The sequence below is a fragment of the Macrobrachium nipponense genome, chromosome 44 (genome assembly GCF_015104395.2).
Source record: "Macrobrachium nipponense isolate FS-2020 chromosome 44, ASM1510439v2, whole genome shotgun sequence".
NCBI classification, from domain to species: Eukaryota; Metazoa; Arthropoda; class Malacostraca; order Decapoda; family Palaemonidae; genus Macrobrachium; species Macrobrachium nipponense.
Window position 1 is genome coordinate 37,377,564 of NC_087221.1, and position 16,935 is coordinate 37,394,498.

General features: G+C 40.4%; 1 protein-coding gene across 6 annotated transcripts in view; it reads right to left on the reverse strand.

Moving 5' to 3' along the window:
- The window catches only part of LOC135204194 (uncharacterized), a 478,815-nt gene that overhangs the window by 171,920 nt on the left and 289,960 nt on the right, over positions 1 to 16,935 (reverse strand). For 3 of the 6 annotated variants that reach the window (XR_010312125.1, XR_010312124.1, XM_064234271.1), the window contains exon 9: positions 2,338 to 2,600. The exons of the other annotated variants lie outside the window; for them this stretch is intronic. Coding sequence is in view for 1 of the 3 variants with exons in the window: in XM_064234271.1 (XP_064090341.1) it covers positions 2,347 to 2,600 (254 nt within the window). In the remaining 2 variants the exon portion in view is untranslated. The remainder of the gene's footprint in view (positions 1 to 2,337; positions 2,601 to 16,935) is intronic. 6 annotated transcript variants of the gene reach the window in all.

Sequence of the window (16,935 nt, forward strand, 5' to 3'; positions counted from 1 at the left end):
TTAAAGCAAAACATTTTAAAATATCCATGTAAAAGATGCATATCTATTATGTTTTGTATTTTATCATATGATTATGTATTACATACTCGAAATCTTACATCTCATGTAAGATCGACCCCCTTAAAATAGCTCCAAAATTAGGGCTTCAAAAGTCGCATGATACAAGAGTATATAGGTATGTATAAGTTGCCAGATGCCAACGATTCCTTGCTTTACAATCTTTGATTGTTTTTAATCGGTTCCTGCTGGCACAAGAAGATCATCCTATTGTTAAGACCGAAGGTTTGGTTCTGCAATATAAAAAACATAAAATTTAAAAAGCTTAAGGGGGCTGGCTGGAACCCCTATATATAGTGGTATAGGGCGAGGGCGAAAATGCAAAGTCATGAAAAATTCATGGAGCTTCATATGGCAATTGAGAATACGTATACGAAATATTTCGTCAAAATTCCTCTTACTTTCGTAGTTACAGGGTAATTAGTAAACTTAACTCAATAAGCCTAAACATTCATCGTACAAGAAAATGCAATATTTCTTATGTTATCGTAAATTTTGATAATTATTGGCAAAGAAATTGTGAGAATGGCATCTGTAGAGATTCCGTGGCTCGCAGAAGCGTCTGAAGCGAGTAGCTGGTTCAATCATGAATCAGTTGGACCATAGACGTCAAGTAGATTACACGTTCGAGTTTCACCTCGTGACATTCGCTTGCTTTTATGTAAGTTTATGTATGTTTTGGCAAGAAGTTCATCATGCCAATGAGGAAAAGACAAGGAAAACATCTCGCTAACATACGACGAAGAAAAATCGCTCAAGTATTATTACAGAATATCATAATATACGCGGTAGTTAGTGAAGAGAGAGGGGAGGGTTGTCTAGTAACGCCCCCTTCTTGCCTGACAGCACACGTCACACTGTGCCCAAAGCTACGATCTTTGAGCAAAGAGATCTTCATTTATGATAAATAACAAAGTTTTGGGTTTTTTAAATACCCAAAATGGAATATGAAATTCATAATAATCATGATTTATTAAATTGTCTTTGTCTTTTAAAAAGAGAGTACACCTTCGAGTTTCACCTTTGACATTCTCTTGCATTTACGTTTGTTTATCTTTGTTTCGGCAAGATTGTCATCATGCCAAAGCGGAAAATACAAGGAAAACATCTCGCTAACATACAGAAGAAAATTCGCTGTAATAAGCCGAGTTAGTGAAGGGGAGAGAGGGGGTTACGTAGGAAGGAGTGCCCCATCTTGCCTCAAGCAGTCCCCCAGGCTACGATATATGAGCAAAGGGATCATCATTTATGATTAAATTATGATAAATAAAATAGTTTTGGTTTATTAATACACAAAAAAGAAATATACATTCATAATAATCATTATTTATTAACATTGTCTTTATAGAAATACGAAGGAAAACTTTGAACGCCCCGTATCTTAAAACTATACTTATTGACCTTAAAAATCTATCTCCTCACTTAGTTTTGAAGCTATAACATTGGAATTTGGTATATAACTCAGAAAGACATTATAGAACAATCCAATAGAGCCCTTTTTTTCCAATTTTTTGTTTCATCTTTTTTTTATAAATTTTTTTCTCGTGATTTATAGGGTTTATTTTTTTACCATATTGAAAAATTCATATCTAGCAAAAAAATGACTTTTAGAAAAAAAAAACTCCATTTGATTGAGGTCAACATCAGGTCTATATATGGTAGTAATCCCAGGTCTTAATATTAAATATCAAGGGAGGAGATAGAATTTGAAAAATGGTTATTTTCGGGATAAATTGCCCTGGCGTCAGAAACCGAAGGTCAGAGGCAAAAATCATATGCGGTTTGGAGATGTCCCAAGTCACCTTATTAAGTGGTATGAATGTCAAAGTCCTGTCGTTAAAAAACGGCATTAGCCGGCCGGCCCCCTTAAGAGGTCATGTCAGGTATATGTCCAAGTTCAAAGCTCTGCTCCTAGTGCTAGAATAATCTTGACAGAATGGGAACCCTTAAGGCACTAGAAGCATAAGTATATCTACATAAAATAAAGCAGGCATTAACATAGCAGTGCATCCCTCCTTGAAGTACTGCTTCATGGTAGGCACAAGTAATTGCCTACATAATTAAAAAACCTTTGTTTTATGACAAGCATCCAGTCACAATATCAAAACAATACTAATCATAGACCTTTACTTAGACTACCATGAACACTGTAAACTATATGCCAAAAGCTCGATCCATAATCTAAAATCATGAAAAAAATACCTCACATAAAATAAAGTTTAATTCAAAACAACAATCAAATACTGTATGAAGTAAATGTGCTTTAAACATTAAACTTACCTCCAGATTTTATTTCTTTGTGGCTACGTAATTATGCTCCCCAAATTCCTTTATACTCTTCAAATTACTGGTAATCCTCAAACTATCTGGCTTTGGAAATACAAAATCATTCAATACTGCTTCTTCAATTACATCTAATACTGGAGAGCATAGCTTACTTTTCATTTCTAATGGCAAAACATTTTTACAACAATTGACAGCAGGCAACAAAATACTTCCTGGCTCATCTAAGCACTCTGACAAAGGGACTCCATAAACACTTCCTGAAAATATAAAATGCATAGAGATACCTTGTACGGAAAAGCATCAAACCCAAAAATAAATACATACCTGCACTCTTTTCAACTAGCTAGGACCCACTTCAGATTGGCACATGTCCATGCAGCACATGTTTTCATATTTTAGCTACATACCTAAAAACTTACAATAAGTTGCTACATAAGAGAAGGAAGGATGAGACCGATTTTAACACAACTGATACTCCCTGCTTGGGAATCTGTTTAAGTCTGTATTACCAGGTCTTTGATCTTCTATGATAAGGCAAATCCATGTCAAATAAATGTAAAATATTGTTGTGAAGTTTTTCTTTACACTGACATTAAAATGTGACAAGAAAAAAAATTATTTATCAAACAACTTACTGTATTAGGAACTTTATGGGGTTGCACAGGGGTTTCTAAGGTTTCTATGTAAATTTTGAAATGTTTAATAAAGCAGTTTATTGAAAAATCACAATTTTTGGAAGTAAATTGTATTTTTCCTAACTATACAAACCTGAGGTCCTTTACATATGGAATTACTTTCGGCGAAGCTGGAATTATGGCCGTTAAATTCTTGAACAAGGTGGTTAGGCAGTAACTACCATGAGGCAGGCGGGTAGGCTAGCCTGCCCGGATGTAAACACTCCACTTTGCCTTACGGCCCAGGTTCAGATTGAGGGGTGGCATGAGGTGGGCATGTATGTAAAGGACCTCAGGTTTGTATAGTTAGGAAAAATGAAGTTTTCATAATAAAACTAATATTGTAATACTTACCTCAACACCTGAATTAGCCCTGGTCACTGACCAGCCCGAACTATATCCCCACATATTTACCCACTAAGTGGGTAATTTTAACTGTCAGTGTTACAAACGCTGCAGGTAAAATCTAGTCAAATGAGTTATCTGTGTTACTGTTGGCAACGCTGCGACAAATACCGGCCACCAAGGGCCTGTCTCCTCAATTGAATCATTCACTATCAAATTGAAGTGGGGAGGAGGGTGGGAATCATTCAGGTGTTCAGGTATGTATTACAATATTAGTTTTATTATGAAAACTTCATATTGCAATACACTCCCTGAACACCTGAATTAGCCCGATTAACATTTACTCAGAGGTGGGATCAACCTAATTCAGCCCAACCTGTCCACGGAACATACCCAGGTAACTCATAAACAACCTACCATGTATAAAAGCATGTATCCTCACCTAGTTATCTAACTCAGAAGTAAGGATGTTTGCAAAGAAATTACTGCAACATGTGTTGTTGAGTCTAAGGTACTGTCTGAGTCATAAGTACCTCCCATGTGATAAGCTATACTTCTTATTCATGGAGGTAAAAACAAATCTCCTCACCTGGTTGTCCAGCTCAGTAGGTGAGGATGCTTGCAGAGGAAGTACCATACAGTAGGTGTCAAGTCCAAGGTGCCGCCTGAGTCTGAAGAACCTCCCATGCGGTATTCTATACCTCTTATGTATGGAGGAGAAATGGTGAACCTCCCATGTGGCTATCTAGCCTCTCATGAATGGAGGAGAAGTTGAGTGGGCAGGACCTCCAGTTCTCTATTGCTCACTGATGTAGATGACTTGTGCTGAGGAAGTTGTAGTTATTCCAACATGACCATCGGGATCTGCCTAACCTCAAGGGCCTAAAGGAACAATACACTCAGTCTAAGCTTGACCAACAGAAACGCTAGAGTTCATTAGACTATCACTGCCTCCCTAACCTTCTAACACCCTAAAGTTCATTTAGACTATCACTGCCTCCCTAAACTTCCAACACCCTAACTCTACCATGCCAACTATAAAACTGAGTTACCGCAACGACAAGACCCCGCGAGTAACCTCTCTGAAGAAACTGAAATTCCCTAAGGTACGGTGTTGTGAAAAACCACACGACTCTCAAATAACCACCTACACGATCGCCAACACCAAAACATTCCTCCGGAAGCCAAAGGGTAGCACTCCGCGATACTTTGCGCCCTTGGATTGACTAAGAACCCCTGCTTATGGATGTCCGGATAGCGCTGAGGCAATGATTTAACAAGAAGTCCCTCCTCTCCTTGACAAGAACATAGTATACCCATCAGAAATCTTAGTCTGGTATGCAAACTCCCTTGAAACCAAAGTGAAGAGGTTATCAAACAGTCCAGGCTCAGAGAAATCCATCAACTCTCACCACATCCACACAGTGGGACAAGGCCTCCCACTGGCTGTGAAAGGTGTCTTCCAAATACGAGCCTCATGATCCGTAACCCCTACCACACAAATCAATGAATGAACCCAATAGAGAAAAGCCTCAACTGACTCGTAAACCGGAAGTCAGACTCCGGCAGAGGAGTTACCCGCTACCTCACCAAAAGTGATGCTAGCCTAAGTCCTTCCCAAAAACTGCCCGATTCGCCGAAACCAGATCAGCCTACTTGATGTTTGAGAGACTGCTGGTTTGGTTGAATACAACGTATCAAAACATTACGTACTTGAATTAACTGTGAGATTCCTCCGGAGCCTGGAATGCGGAAAGAGAGAATGGACAAAGTCCACAATCCATTATACTCGCTTCCTTCTAGGTATCTATCCTCTGTCAGACCTGTCCGGGCAGACCGGAACAGGAAAAAGGAGAAAAGCCGAACCCCCACAAGAGCAGCACCCAAGAACCCAGAACCTACTACGCCTGGCTGCTCGATACCAAACGACATACAAGATCCCGTCATATCTGAGCCTACCGATCCGATTGCGCAACGATATACCAACAAAACGATGATAAACTCCTGAGCAAGTCGTACTCGACTGCGCAACCCGTACTCCCCCCAGACATGATGACGTAACCCGTCCGACTGCTGTCCACCCCCTCACAAGAGCCAACTGTCACCAGTTCTGCAAACCTGTAAGAGTTAGTCACTCGACTGCGCATAACCTCACTACCCAGTGACGATAACATTACACCTGAGCCGAATATACCTTGGCGATGAACACCCAACCCTACGAGTCACTCCCATACTGTTGTGCCAAACGTGTACCAACCAAGACGATGACCTAACCTTGAACCAGTCTCACTTGACTGCGAAACTCCGCACTCACCAGTGACTATGACACGAGACCGGGCTGACTACAGTAGGCAAACAACACCCCCTAAGTGCGAAGAGGTCGCAAAACGCGATCCAACTAACGCCCGTTACCAATACTAAACCTGGACTGGAGTCAGGAGCAAGTGAGGGAAGGAAGTACCCCCAGTAGACACGGAATCAAGGTCGAACCCACATTGAAACCCCTAAAGGTGAAACAGAAAAGCAGCAGGAAAAAGTTGAGAAAATAAGCAGGAGAGAGAGAAGTCACTAAGAGTAACCACCGGAGCACCTAACACCGACATTGTGCAGGTGGAGAACCAACTGTGCGGTACATAGTGCTTTAATGACGGGTTACGAACTGTGGAACCAATGGGAGCGCAGAAGGAAATTACCAGCAACCCTAAGAAGGGGGCCGAGGGCACAAAATGTGCTAACTATGATGCAGATGAACTGCCAACGGCCGTAGCCCCCCAGCAATTACCATGGTTAGCACGTTACGTCTCACACACCTAGAGTATACAAATGGGAATGAAGAAGGAAGATTACTAACTACCCTATGAAAGGAGTGGGTGATGACACAACCGGTATCGATACAGTCAACGATGGAGCAGATGAATCTCCAACTGCCGTAACCCCCGCAAGAACTACGGAGGACACATTACGTCTCAAAACAAGTAAGGATGAAAATATGGAGTTGCGGATACCGCCTCGAAGCATCAACACCAGCAGCCTGAGAACTACAGGACCCGTGGAAGGTGCTAAGAAGGCAGCCCCTCCCAAATTGAGAGAGAGAGAGAGAGAGAGAGAGAGAGAGAGAGAGAGAGAAAGAGAGAGAGAGAGAGAGAGAGAGAGAGAGAGAGAGAGAGAGAGAGAGAGAGAGAGAGGTTGAAATCCCCAAATTTCAGGATGAAATGATGAAAACTCTATCTCTGCTGTGTTATTGGCAAGAAAAACAGGATGAGTGAGAAGACGACGAAGCGGCATCCGAAGAATGACCAGATAAAGAAGATTGTGTAAAGACATTATAAGTTTTAACAGAAAAACTGGGCGAGAGAGAAAACTAGATCGACTCTGTTCCCCACGATAATCTGACAAACATTAGAAAATCAGGAAAATTATTCAAGACGTGATCGTGAATACAGTCCGTATTCAAGCTGCAGTAATTGACTTGTGTTAATTCGATTTTACAATGGGGCTAGTAATTAAAATTGGCACTACATTGCAAATAAGTCTTCCTATATCTCTTGCGCAGCTGGCGTAGACAGCAGCGTGCAGTCAGACAGCGAGATTGTTGGGTTTAAAATAGAATTAGGCCAAAGGCCAAGTATTGGGACCTATGAGGTCATTCAGCGCTGAAAGGAAATTGACAGAAAAGTGTTTGAAAGGTGTAACAGGAAGAAAAAAAAAAACCTCTGTTGTACAATGAATTAAGTGTTAGGAGAGGGTGGAAAATAGGATGAATAGAGAGAATATGAAATCAGGAAAGAGAGAGAGAGAGAGAGAGAGAGAGAGAGAGAGAGAGAGAGAGAGAGAGAGAGAGAATTACAATCGTCTAACATAATTTTGCACCCTCTTCTAAGTTAAAACGTATTATCTTAATGATAATATATACTACTTGTATAACTGCGTACAGCTATGAACAACCTAACAAGAACTTGTTGATCATACGTTTTTTATCCGACAGCAACATCACTTTATTGTATTCATCCGCGTGCGACAGTAATCGAATCCGATAGCAACATCCGTTTATTGTATTCATCTGCGTGCGACAGTAATTACTGTATTCATGTTATAAATGTAGCTGAAACTGATAAGGCAATATTATGTGCATCAGCAACCTGGATAGAAGTCCCAAGCTTTTGTATGAATTCAAACGCAGCCGTGGTAAAAGAAACTAATAGCATGATAGAGCTCATTTACTGTTGTCTTCACACCAACAAAAGATTAATAAGGAAAGGTTCGTATACCTATGAAAACGAGTGAAAACGAACGGATTCGCAGTCTAACCTGAGGGAAAAACTAGCTTCCAATGAGACGTATTAGTCAAATCTGGCCTTAAATTACATCGTAAGACTAACAATATGACTTCGTTCTATATAAGTTAAGTATCCAGATATTCATTTATGCTAACCAGAAACAAAAACATTAGCCGAGACCAACTGATATGGTTGAATCTGGAGCCAAGGAAATAGACTAGCTGGCATCACTGTCTGTCTAAGCCACGCCTCCTTACAACAGTGCTGTTTTGATGACAAGCTTGTGTAATTGTAATTTAATTGAAAAGTAATCAATTACATATTTCAAGGTAATTAAATGTAACTTTATTAGGCCTAATATTAATTTAAGTTGTCACTGTAATTTGATAATACGACTGGTAATTATTTTTGTAACTGTAATTGACATAAGCATAAAGTAATTACTGGGTGGGGGGAGGGGGGTGTGGTGTGTGGGGGGGGGGGGGGGGGGGGGGGGCAGATAGGATGTTGTAAAATCTTGAGACTGTTAAACAGATGAAGACGTCATACAAATCAATTCCTTATATCTGATATCTGATTATATGGCACAAATACCATTATTGACTATGCTAAATGTCAACATAGTTGAAAACACATCTCCTTCAAGACAACAAACATGGCATAAATGAGGAAGAGTTGTTACGTTAGTTCATGCTAGCCAATCAGGACAAGAATGAGTTGGATACGGTGACGCAAACTCGTATTCGCCATCAGCTGATTCCAGAGCGAGAATGACTGCTGAGTTGGTATTTATACTACAGGCGGTCCCCGGGTTACGACGGGTCCGGCTTACGACGTTCCGAGGTTACGACGCTTTTTCTTAAATATTAATTGAAAAACATCCGCCCTGGGTTACGACGCTTGTTCCGAGTTTACGACGCTGACGCTCCGAGTTTACAACGCTTTTAAAAAACACAAACTATGATAAGAATCCTTTATAGTTTAGCACAGTTTCTCTCTCTCTCTGTATTTTCTGATGAAAATAATCACTAATTAGTGTATTTTGATGTTTTATTTTCATGACTAAAATATTTCATTTCAAATAAAATATAAAATTAATCAGACTGCGATCATGAAGCCAACAAATAACATATGTATTTTTTAGAATTCTTCTTCTGTTTTTAATATTACATTACAATGTTTCATTTATAGCTGTCAGTAACTCGGTATCTCCATAAAAATAATAATCCCTCTCTCTCCTCCTCTCTCTCTCGTCGTCTCTCTCTCTCGTCTCTCTCTCTCTCTCTCTCTCTCTCTCTCTCTCTACTACAAAGAGGTATGTTTTTTGTATGATAAAAAAAGAAAAATGATTTACTATTTTTCAAATATTAATATTAATTTATACAGCAATAATATCAATTCAATAAAGAAAAGGAAAAATACCATAGTGAATTAGTAAGATTTTAGCTTATATTTAAAAAATTATGGAAGAATGAAGGAAATCCCAGTCTTCTCTGTAACCTTTTCCTCAGATTGCAAGGTACTAAAACTGTCAGATAATATCAAGTTCATTGTGACAGCCCGAGGGGGAAGAGTTGGGGGAAGAGCTGCAGTGTTGCAATGACGTGGTCCTGAAATTTTTCCCCCCCCCTCCCTCTCTCTCTCTCTCTCTCTCATCTCTCTCTCTCATCTCTCTCTCTCTCTCTCTCTCTCTCTCTCTCTCTCATTTACTGAGACTCGAGATTTTTTATGTACTTGTACTATTTGTTTTTAATACTTTCAAATAATAATAATAATAATAATAATAATAATAATAATAATATATAATAATAATAATAATAATAACTGTAATTACAAAATTCATATGTGATAGTATTTTAAAGAAATACAATACAGGCAGTCCCCGGTTACGACGGTCTCGGCTTACAACGTTCCAGTTAAGGCGCTTCTCAATTATATTCATCAGACATTATTTCCAGGGTTACAACGCATGGTTCCAGGGTTACAACGCCTACAAAGCTCATCTGGCAGATGAAATATGACATCAAAAATGCAAAATAATCAATATTTGAAGGTTCTTTTGATAAAAAATGCAATAAGAATGCAGTTTACAAAGTTTTCAATGCACCCAGAGCATTAAAAGTAAGGTTTTCTTAGCATTTTTATGATGTTCCGGCTTACGACGCTTTTCGGCTTACAACGCGTCTCAAGAACGGAACCCCCGTCGTAACCCGGGGACTGCCCTTACGTACTAATCTATCCATGTCACTTTTAATTAAGGTTCCTCTCTCTCTCTCTCTCTCTTTTGCCACACAAGATAATAATGTGTCATTGTGGTAACTCAATCCCTCTCTTTCGCTGGAAGCGTTATAAGTATTTTTTGAGACAGAGAGAGATAAACACACTCCTCTCTCTCTCTCTCTCTCTCTCTCTCTCTCTCTCCTTTTTGCCACACAAGATAATAATGTGTCATTGTGTAACTCAATCCCTCTCTTTCGCTGGAAAGCGCTATAAGTATTTTTGAGAGAACAGAGAGATAAATACACTCTCTCTCTCTCTCTCTCTTTTACCGGGATTGAAAGAATTTTTATGGTACTAGTATGTAAAATGTTTATTGATAATTTCAGTTATAAAATAATAATAATAATAATAATAATAATAATAATAATAATAATAATAATAATAATAATAATAATAAAACTTTAATTACAAAATTCATAAGGTGGTCGTATTTTAAAGAGATGAAAATGACCTTTCCATTTCACTTGTAAGGATAATTCCTCTTTCTTACTGAGATGAGAGAATTTTTATGGTAGATGCATGTGTTTATTATATTTTTCAAATAATAATAATAAATAATAATAATAATGATAATAATAATAATAATAATAATAGAAGTAGTAATAATACGATAACTAATTTCAAAAGAAAATTCTTCCCTTTGTCTTTTTCTGTATCAATTTCCCTAACTCAACTCGAGTGACACTCGGAGCTTAATGCCATACAATGGGCAACGAATTTAATGGTTTTTATGTATTCTTCTCTCTCTCTCTCTCTCTCTCTCTCTCTCTCCTCTCTCTCTCTCTCTCTCTCGTCCTCTCTCCTCTCTCCTCTCTCTCTCTCTCTCTCTCTCTCTCTCCTTACTGAGATGAGATCATTTTCATGGACATGTATGTAATAAGTTTATCATTAATATTTTCCAATAATATTACTTATTAACTGTAAGTACAAAATTCATATCTGAGTATTTTAAATACAATAATCATTCCATTTTCTCTCAAATACTGTGAGGACAACTCTCTCTCTCTCTCTCTCTCTCTCTCTCTCGTCTCTCTCTCTCTCTTCTCTCCCTCCTCTCTCTCTCTCTCTCTCTCTCCACAAGATACTTGTCATACATTTGGTGTTTCTATTTCTTCCTTTTATCTCTCTCGCTCTCAGCAAAAGAATTGATAGACAGACAAACATAATTGCACAGTCCTCTCTTTCTCTCTTCTCTGGAGAAATATATGTGTTTTATGGGAGGGGGAAAAAGTTGCCTACACTCATTTCAATCTATTGAAACCGTAAGGAGTTATTTTTTCTCTCTCTCTCTCCTCATCTCTCCTCTCTCCTCTCTCTCTTCTCCCATCTCTCTCTCTCTCTCTCTCTTGTATTTTAATGAAAATAATACAGTAATTTGTGAATACACAGTGTTGCACATGAAAAAAGAAATTAGTGATAATTTTAGAGATAAGCCCTAAGAAAAATTGCAAATTAGTAGTGAAATTTTTCCCTGTGGACATGTTTTCAAGAACGTCGTTCCGGCTTACGACGATTTTCGGGTTACGACGCGTCTTAAGAACGGAAAACCACCCCCGTCGTAACCCGGGGACCACGCCTGTACGCTAATATGATGATACGTATAATACACTGTTAATGCTGAAGTCGGACAGAATCTGATCTTCATTCCTGTTCGATTACATTCATATTGAATTATCCTAAGATCAGATTCTCGTTCATATTCAATTTACACCTGTACTGAATTATCCGAAGTCAGAATGCCTTGAGCCTACAGCGTTAGCCATTATAAAAAATTACTCTACCGATATGTAGTACAGCAAATACTTTAGGCTAGGCTACTGTACATGCAGACGATATATCATCGTGAACACTAGGCTAGCCGTAGGTAATTGTTATTTGATTTCTCTACATACTGAATTATTGCAAGTCAATATGCACTGAACAGAGAATTAGTTGATATTAACAATTACCATATCGTATATGAAGAGGAAAGGAACCTTTACGATGAAGGAGCAGTATTCAACACTTCAGAACCCGACAGACCCGAAACCAGATCGGAACGACCAACCATGGCCTAGAAAGCTTCTGATGCAAAGAACTCGAAGCAGGAAAAACCCAAAGAGGCTCTAAGGACACTGTCCCTCTATAAAATACTGCTTATAATAGGAAACCAACCCGAAGAAGCCTGCACTTCTCTTCCTGAACACTATGTAGCCTATTATCCCTACTCGTCTGTATCTCACCTAAATTTTCATCATCCTGAGAACTTACACATCGAGGAAAGGGGAAATCTGCTTGCCGGGGGGGGGGGGGGGGGGGGGGGGGGGGGGGGGGGGGGGGGGGGGGGGGGGTGGGGGGGGGGGGGGGGGGGGGGGGGGGGCGCACGCGCAGAACCTACCCACTTACAGGCTTGCGGTTCTCCATTACCCCCAGCACCCGTTAGGGCTGGTTCTGGAACAGGCAGGGGTGCTGAAAAAGAACGAATAGAATCAACTATACTACTACTACTACCACTATCTCTATTTTGGTTAAATTATTCGTCAGGCTAGAAATATAACAATTTGTTGAAAATTGTATTATACCTAACTATACAAACCTGAGGTCCTTTAACAATAGGAATGTAACTTGCAGCAGCTGGAACCGGTCGTAAGCTTCGAACAAGGGAGTTCGGTAGTTAACTGCTTGTCTGACAGTCAGCGCACCAAATGACTGGGAGATGAAGAATCACTTTGCTTTAGGCCCAGGAAAAACAGAGAGAGGGGTGGCATGAGGTGGGACTACGTGTAAAGGACCTTAGGTTTGTATAGTTAGGAAAAATACAATTTTCGACAAATTGTTATTTGTTCCGTTACATAATACAAACCATCGGTCCTTTAACAATAGTAAGACTCACTTCTTGGTGGGTGGAATCCGAGTCAATGAACAGACTGGTGTTCGTCCAACCTTGGTTCCCTCCCTGGTCGAAGAGCAGAGGGAGGGATCCTAGCCTATGCCCAAAGATCGGGGTATGTACCGCAGGATCAATGGTCAGACCTCTAGACCCAAGTAATAAGAGGGAGGCAAGCGTACCTCTTAAAACTAGCAAGCAAGAACTTGTTCCTATTGCAAGAGGCAATATGAAGTCATGGGTTTGTCTCTTGTTTGCTTCCACTCCCCACCCCTTGTTGGGGGGAGTGGTGGATAATCGCTCCTATCCCTAATGAAAGGGATAGGATGGGGCTCGGTCGAGTAGCTTACTGCATCGGTCTCCTGTTCCAGCGTAGTGACGACCGCGTCCCTCTGCCCACAGGTAGAGGGGGAAAAAAGATGGGGAAGAGAAGCCAGTCACACTCTCATTCACTCATCCATTCATGCAGTCACACAAGGATGCGATGCTGTTCTGTCCGCACGGGTGCTGGGTAAGCTACACAACCTATTGAGCAGCCACCACAGGTCCCAAGGAAAAAGTGTCCAAGGACCTGTGGTCTATATCCTGAAGGTAGGAGGAGGTGAAGGTGGTCTGGTTGGTCCAGACCCCCGCCTTCAGGACTGCGCCACGGAGTTGTTCTTGCGGAACGCAAGGGAAGAACAAATGCCTCTTGACTTCATGGGCTCTCGAACGAAGGGTACGGATGTCGTCGCTACCATCAGCTTCGTACGCCCTCCTGATCACCTCACACAGCCAGAAAGAAAGTGTGTTCTTGGATACTTCTTTCTTGGTCACCCCGGTGCTAACGAAGAGGCGTCGACAACCAGGCCTGAGGTGCCGAGTTCTCTTCAGATAGCGCCGTAGCGCCCTCACAGGACAAAGTAGCATCTCATCCGCATCGTTGTCAGTGAAGTCCAATAGGGAGGGCATCGAGAATGACTCGAACCGGTCGTCAGGGACCGAAGGATTCTGAGTCTTCGCTACGGAGTTCGGGACGAAATCAAGCATCATGGATCCCCATCCCCTGGTATGCTTGACGTCGAAGGAAAGACCATGAAGTTCCCTTACTATCTTCGCCGATGCCAAGGCCAGCAAGAAGAGAGTCTTGAGGGTTAGATCCCTGTCTGACGACTCTTGGAGTGGCTCGAAGGGACTTTGAGTCAGACTCCTAAGGACAAGAGTCATGTCCCACCCAAGGGGCCTGAGTTCCCAGGGTGGGCAAGACCTCTCGAAGCTCCTCATAAGAAGGGAGATCTCGAATGAGTTCGAGATATCCATTCCCCTCAGTTTCAGGACTAGGGCCAAGGCAGCCCTGTATCCTTGACTGTGGGGACGGAGATGAGCTTCTCTCGGCGAAGAAAAATGAGGAAAGCTGCTACCTGCTGAAGAGTGGCTCTGAGAGGAGATAGACCCCGTCTATGACACCAACCACAGAAGACGGCCCCTTTCCCTGGTACACAGCTGCATAGGAATGTCTGATATACCCAGCCATCTCTGTTGCTGCTCAGCGAGAAAAGCCTCTCACTCGCAAGAGATAATGGATAACAGCCAGCCGTAAAGACGAAGGGACTGGACTGACTGGTGGTACCGTTCCACGTGTGGCTGGCAGAGAAGGTTGTGCCAAGGGGGAATCTCTCTCGGTGCTTCCACAAGCTGAGCCAGCAGGTCCGGATACCAAATGGCCTGAGGCCATTTGGGAGCCACTAGGATCAATTAAACTTCATAAAAAATCTCAATACATTTTAAAAAACTTACTAGTGCAGAAATATCTGCTTTGTCATCTAGAACATTGGCAAGAGATTTTCCATCAAGGTGGAATCTCTGCCTCTGTTCTCTGTAATTTACACAATGCACCAAGATGTGCTCCACTGATAAGGTTGCATCACACCTAACACATACTGGTGCACTGCCACCTTCTAAAATAAATTTATGGGTTATCCTAGTGTGCCCGATACGAAGTCGCCCCAAAACAATTTCTGTTCTCCTCTCTTTTTGAAAAGAAGAGGGCCATTTTTCTATGCTTTTCCCTATCTGCTTGTATTTTTTATTGTTGGCTAAGAGAGGGGAGGACCATCTCTCTTGCCATTTCCTCAAGATGTACGACTTGATGGATCTCTTCATATCTATATGTGGCACTTTGGTTATCTGATACAAATTACTCACAGCCGCTTACTTTGCATATCTGTCTGCCTCCTCATTCCCGCAAATTCCAACATGAGCCGGGATACAGCAGAAACATACCAATTTCCTGCGACACGAAATCCAAAAGAGCCACTCCTGGGCTTTTTGTACCAGAGGATGAATTGTATAAAGCTACTTTAATGAATCTAATGCACTTTTTGAGTCACTATATATATTACAAAATTTTTCTTATTCGAGTTATGAATAATTTCTAAAGCTTTAACTAAAGCTGACAATTCTGCAGTGAATATGGAAGTTGACTTAGGCAATTTTGCCTCGTAAATTTCATTCCCATGCACAACTGCACACCCAACTCCACTATCAGACTTTGATCCATCAGTGTAGATCTTCACTTGCCCATCATGTTTACGGTCATGCTCCAGAAAATTAGCTATTATCTCTTCCTCAGACTGTTGTTTTTTGTCTATTTTCTTAGAGCATAAGGAAATCTTGGGAATAAGCCATGGGGGTACAGAGGATGGTTTTACTTCTTCAACTTTTTGGCGCTGAATAACCATGTCATTTAAACATTCCAACTGTCTTATTTGAAAAGGTTTGGAAGATCTTTCACCAAATTTTTTAGAGTCACACTCCTCTAAAATTTTCCGTGTGGGGTTCTCTTGAGAGCTTTTTAGTCGCATGGTGTACCACAACCCAAGCTCTTCTCTTCGCAGATCTAAAGGAAGTTCATAAGAGTCAATGTAGATACTCTCAACGGGAGATGTCCTGAAAGCGCCTGCACATATCCTTAATCCCATATTATGTACTACATCCAATTCCTTTAACCTGGACTTGCAGGCAGATGAATATACCTGACAGCCATAGTCCAGTTTTGATTTGCATAAGGAATCAGACAGCTTCAATAAACTTTTCTTATCAGCTCCCCAGTCGAATCCCGATACCACCTTTAAAATATTGAGGGATTTTTTAACCTTTGTTTTTAGAGTGAATGTGACTACGCCATGTTAGCTTGCTGTCAAATATTATGCCCAAAAACTTTACTTCTTTTTTTGTAAGGAATAAGACAATCCTTCAGTTTCAAATTTGGGATAGTTTCACTGCGGGTACATCTGGTGAAACGAACGGCCACAGTTTTAGATGAAGAAAATCAGAAACCATGTTCATCAGCCCATTTACTGATGACATTTATGTCTTTGGAGGTAGTTACAGGCTGATACAGCATCGTATGTGGTTGATTGATTGATTATGGAATTTAGGCTTAGCCCAAGCGCTGGGACCTGCAAAGGTCATTCAGCGCTGCAGTATTATATGATTAAATGAAATGAATTAGATGAATGAATACATGAATCAATTAAAACTTCTCACACAAATGACCAACTAAAACTGCAATTAAAAACACCGAACGACACACAACAACCAGGACCAAGACGATCTCACATCACATATCAACCAAACCAAAACCATTCACTCTCACTCAAAACCACTCATACTGCAACCAAAGAATCCCACAGCCGAAGTCACGTAAACACACGCAAAACCAAATACATAAAAAAAAAAAAAAAAAAAAAAAAAAAAAAAAAAAAAAAAAAAAAAAAAAAAAAACTGACATGCATACATCCATTCAACACCATTTAACCTTTATTAAAAACAGCAAACAAAATTTTTAATAATAATCAGGTACTTAAAATGATGACTATGAACAAAAAGTAAAAAATAAAATTAACATAAAATAAAATAAAATCAACAAAAAATAAAATCAACGAGTTAAAATTTGCCATCAATTAAACTCATAAAAAATCCCAATACATTTTAAAAACTCACTAGTGCAGAAAATATCTGCTTTGTCATCTAGAACATCGGCAAGAGATTTCCATCAAGGTGGAATCTCTGCCTCTGTTCTCGTAATTTACACAATGCACCAAGATGTGCTCCACTGATAAGGTTGCATTACACCTACACATACTGGTGCACTGCCACCTTCTAAAAT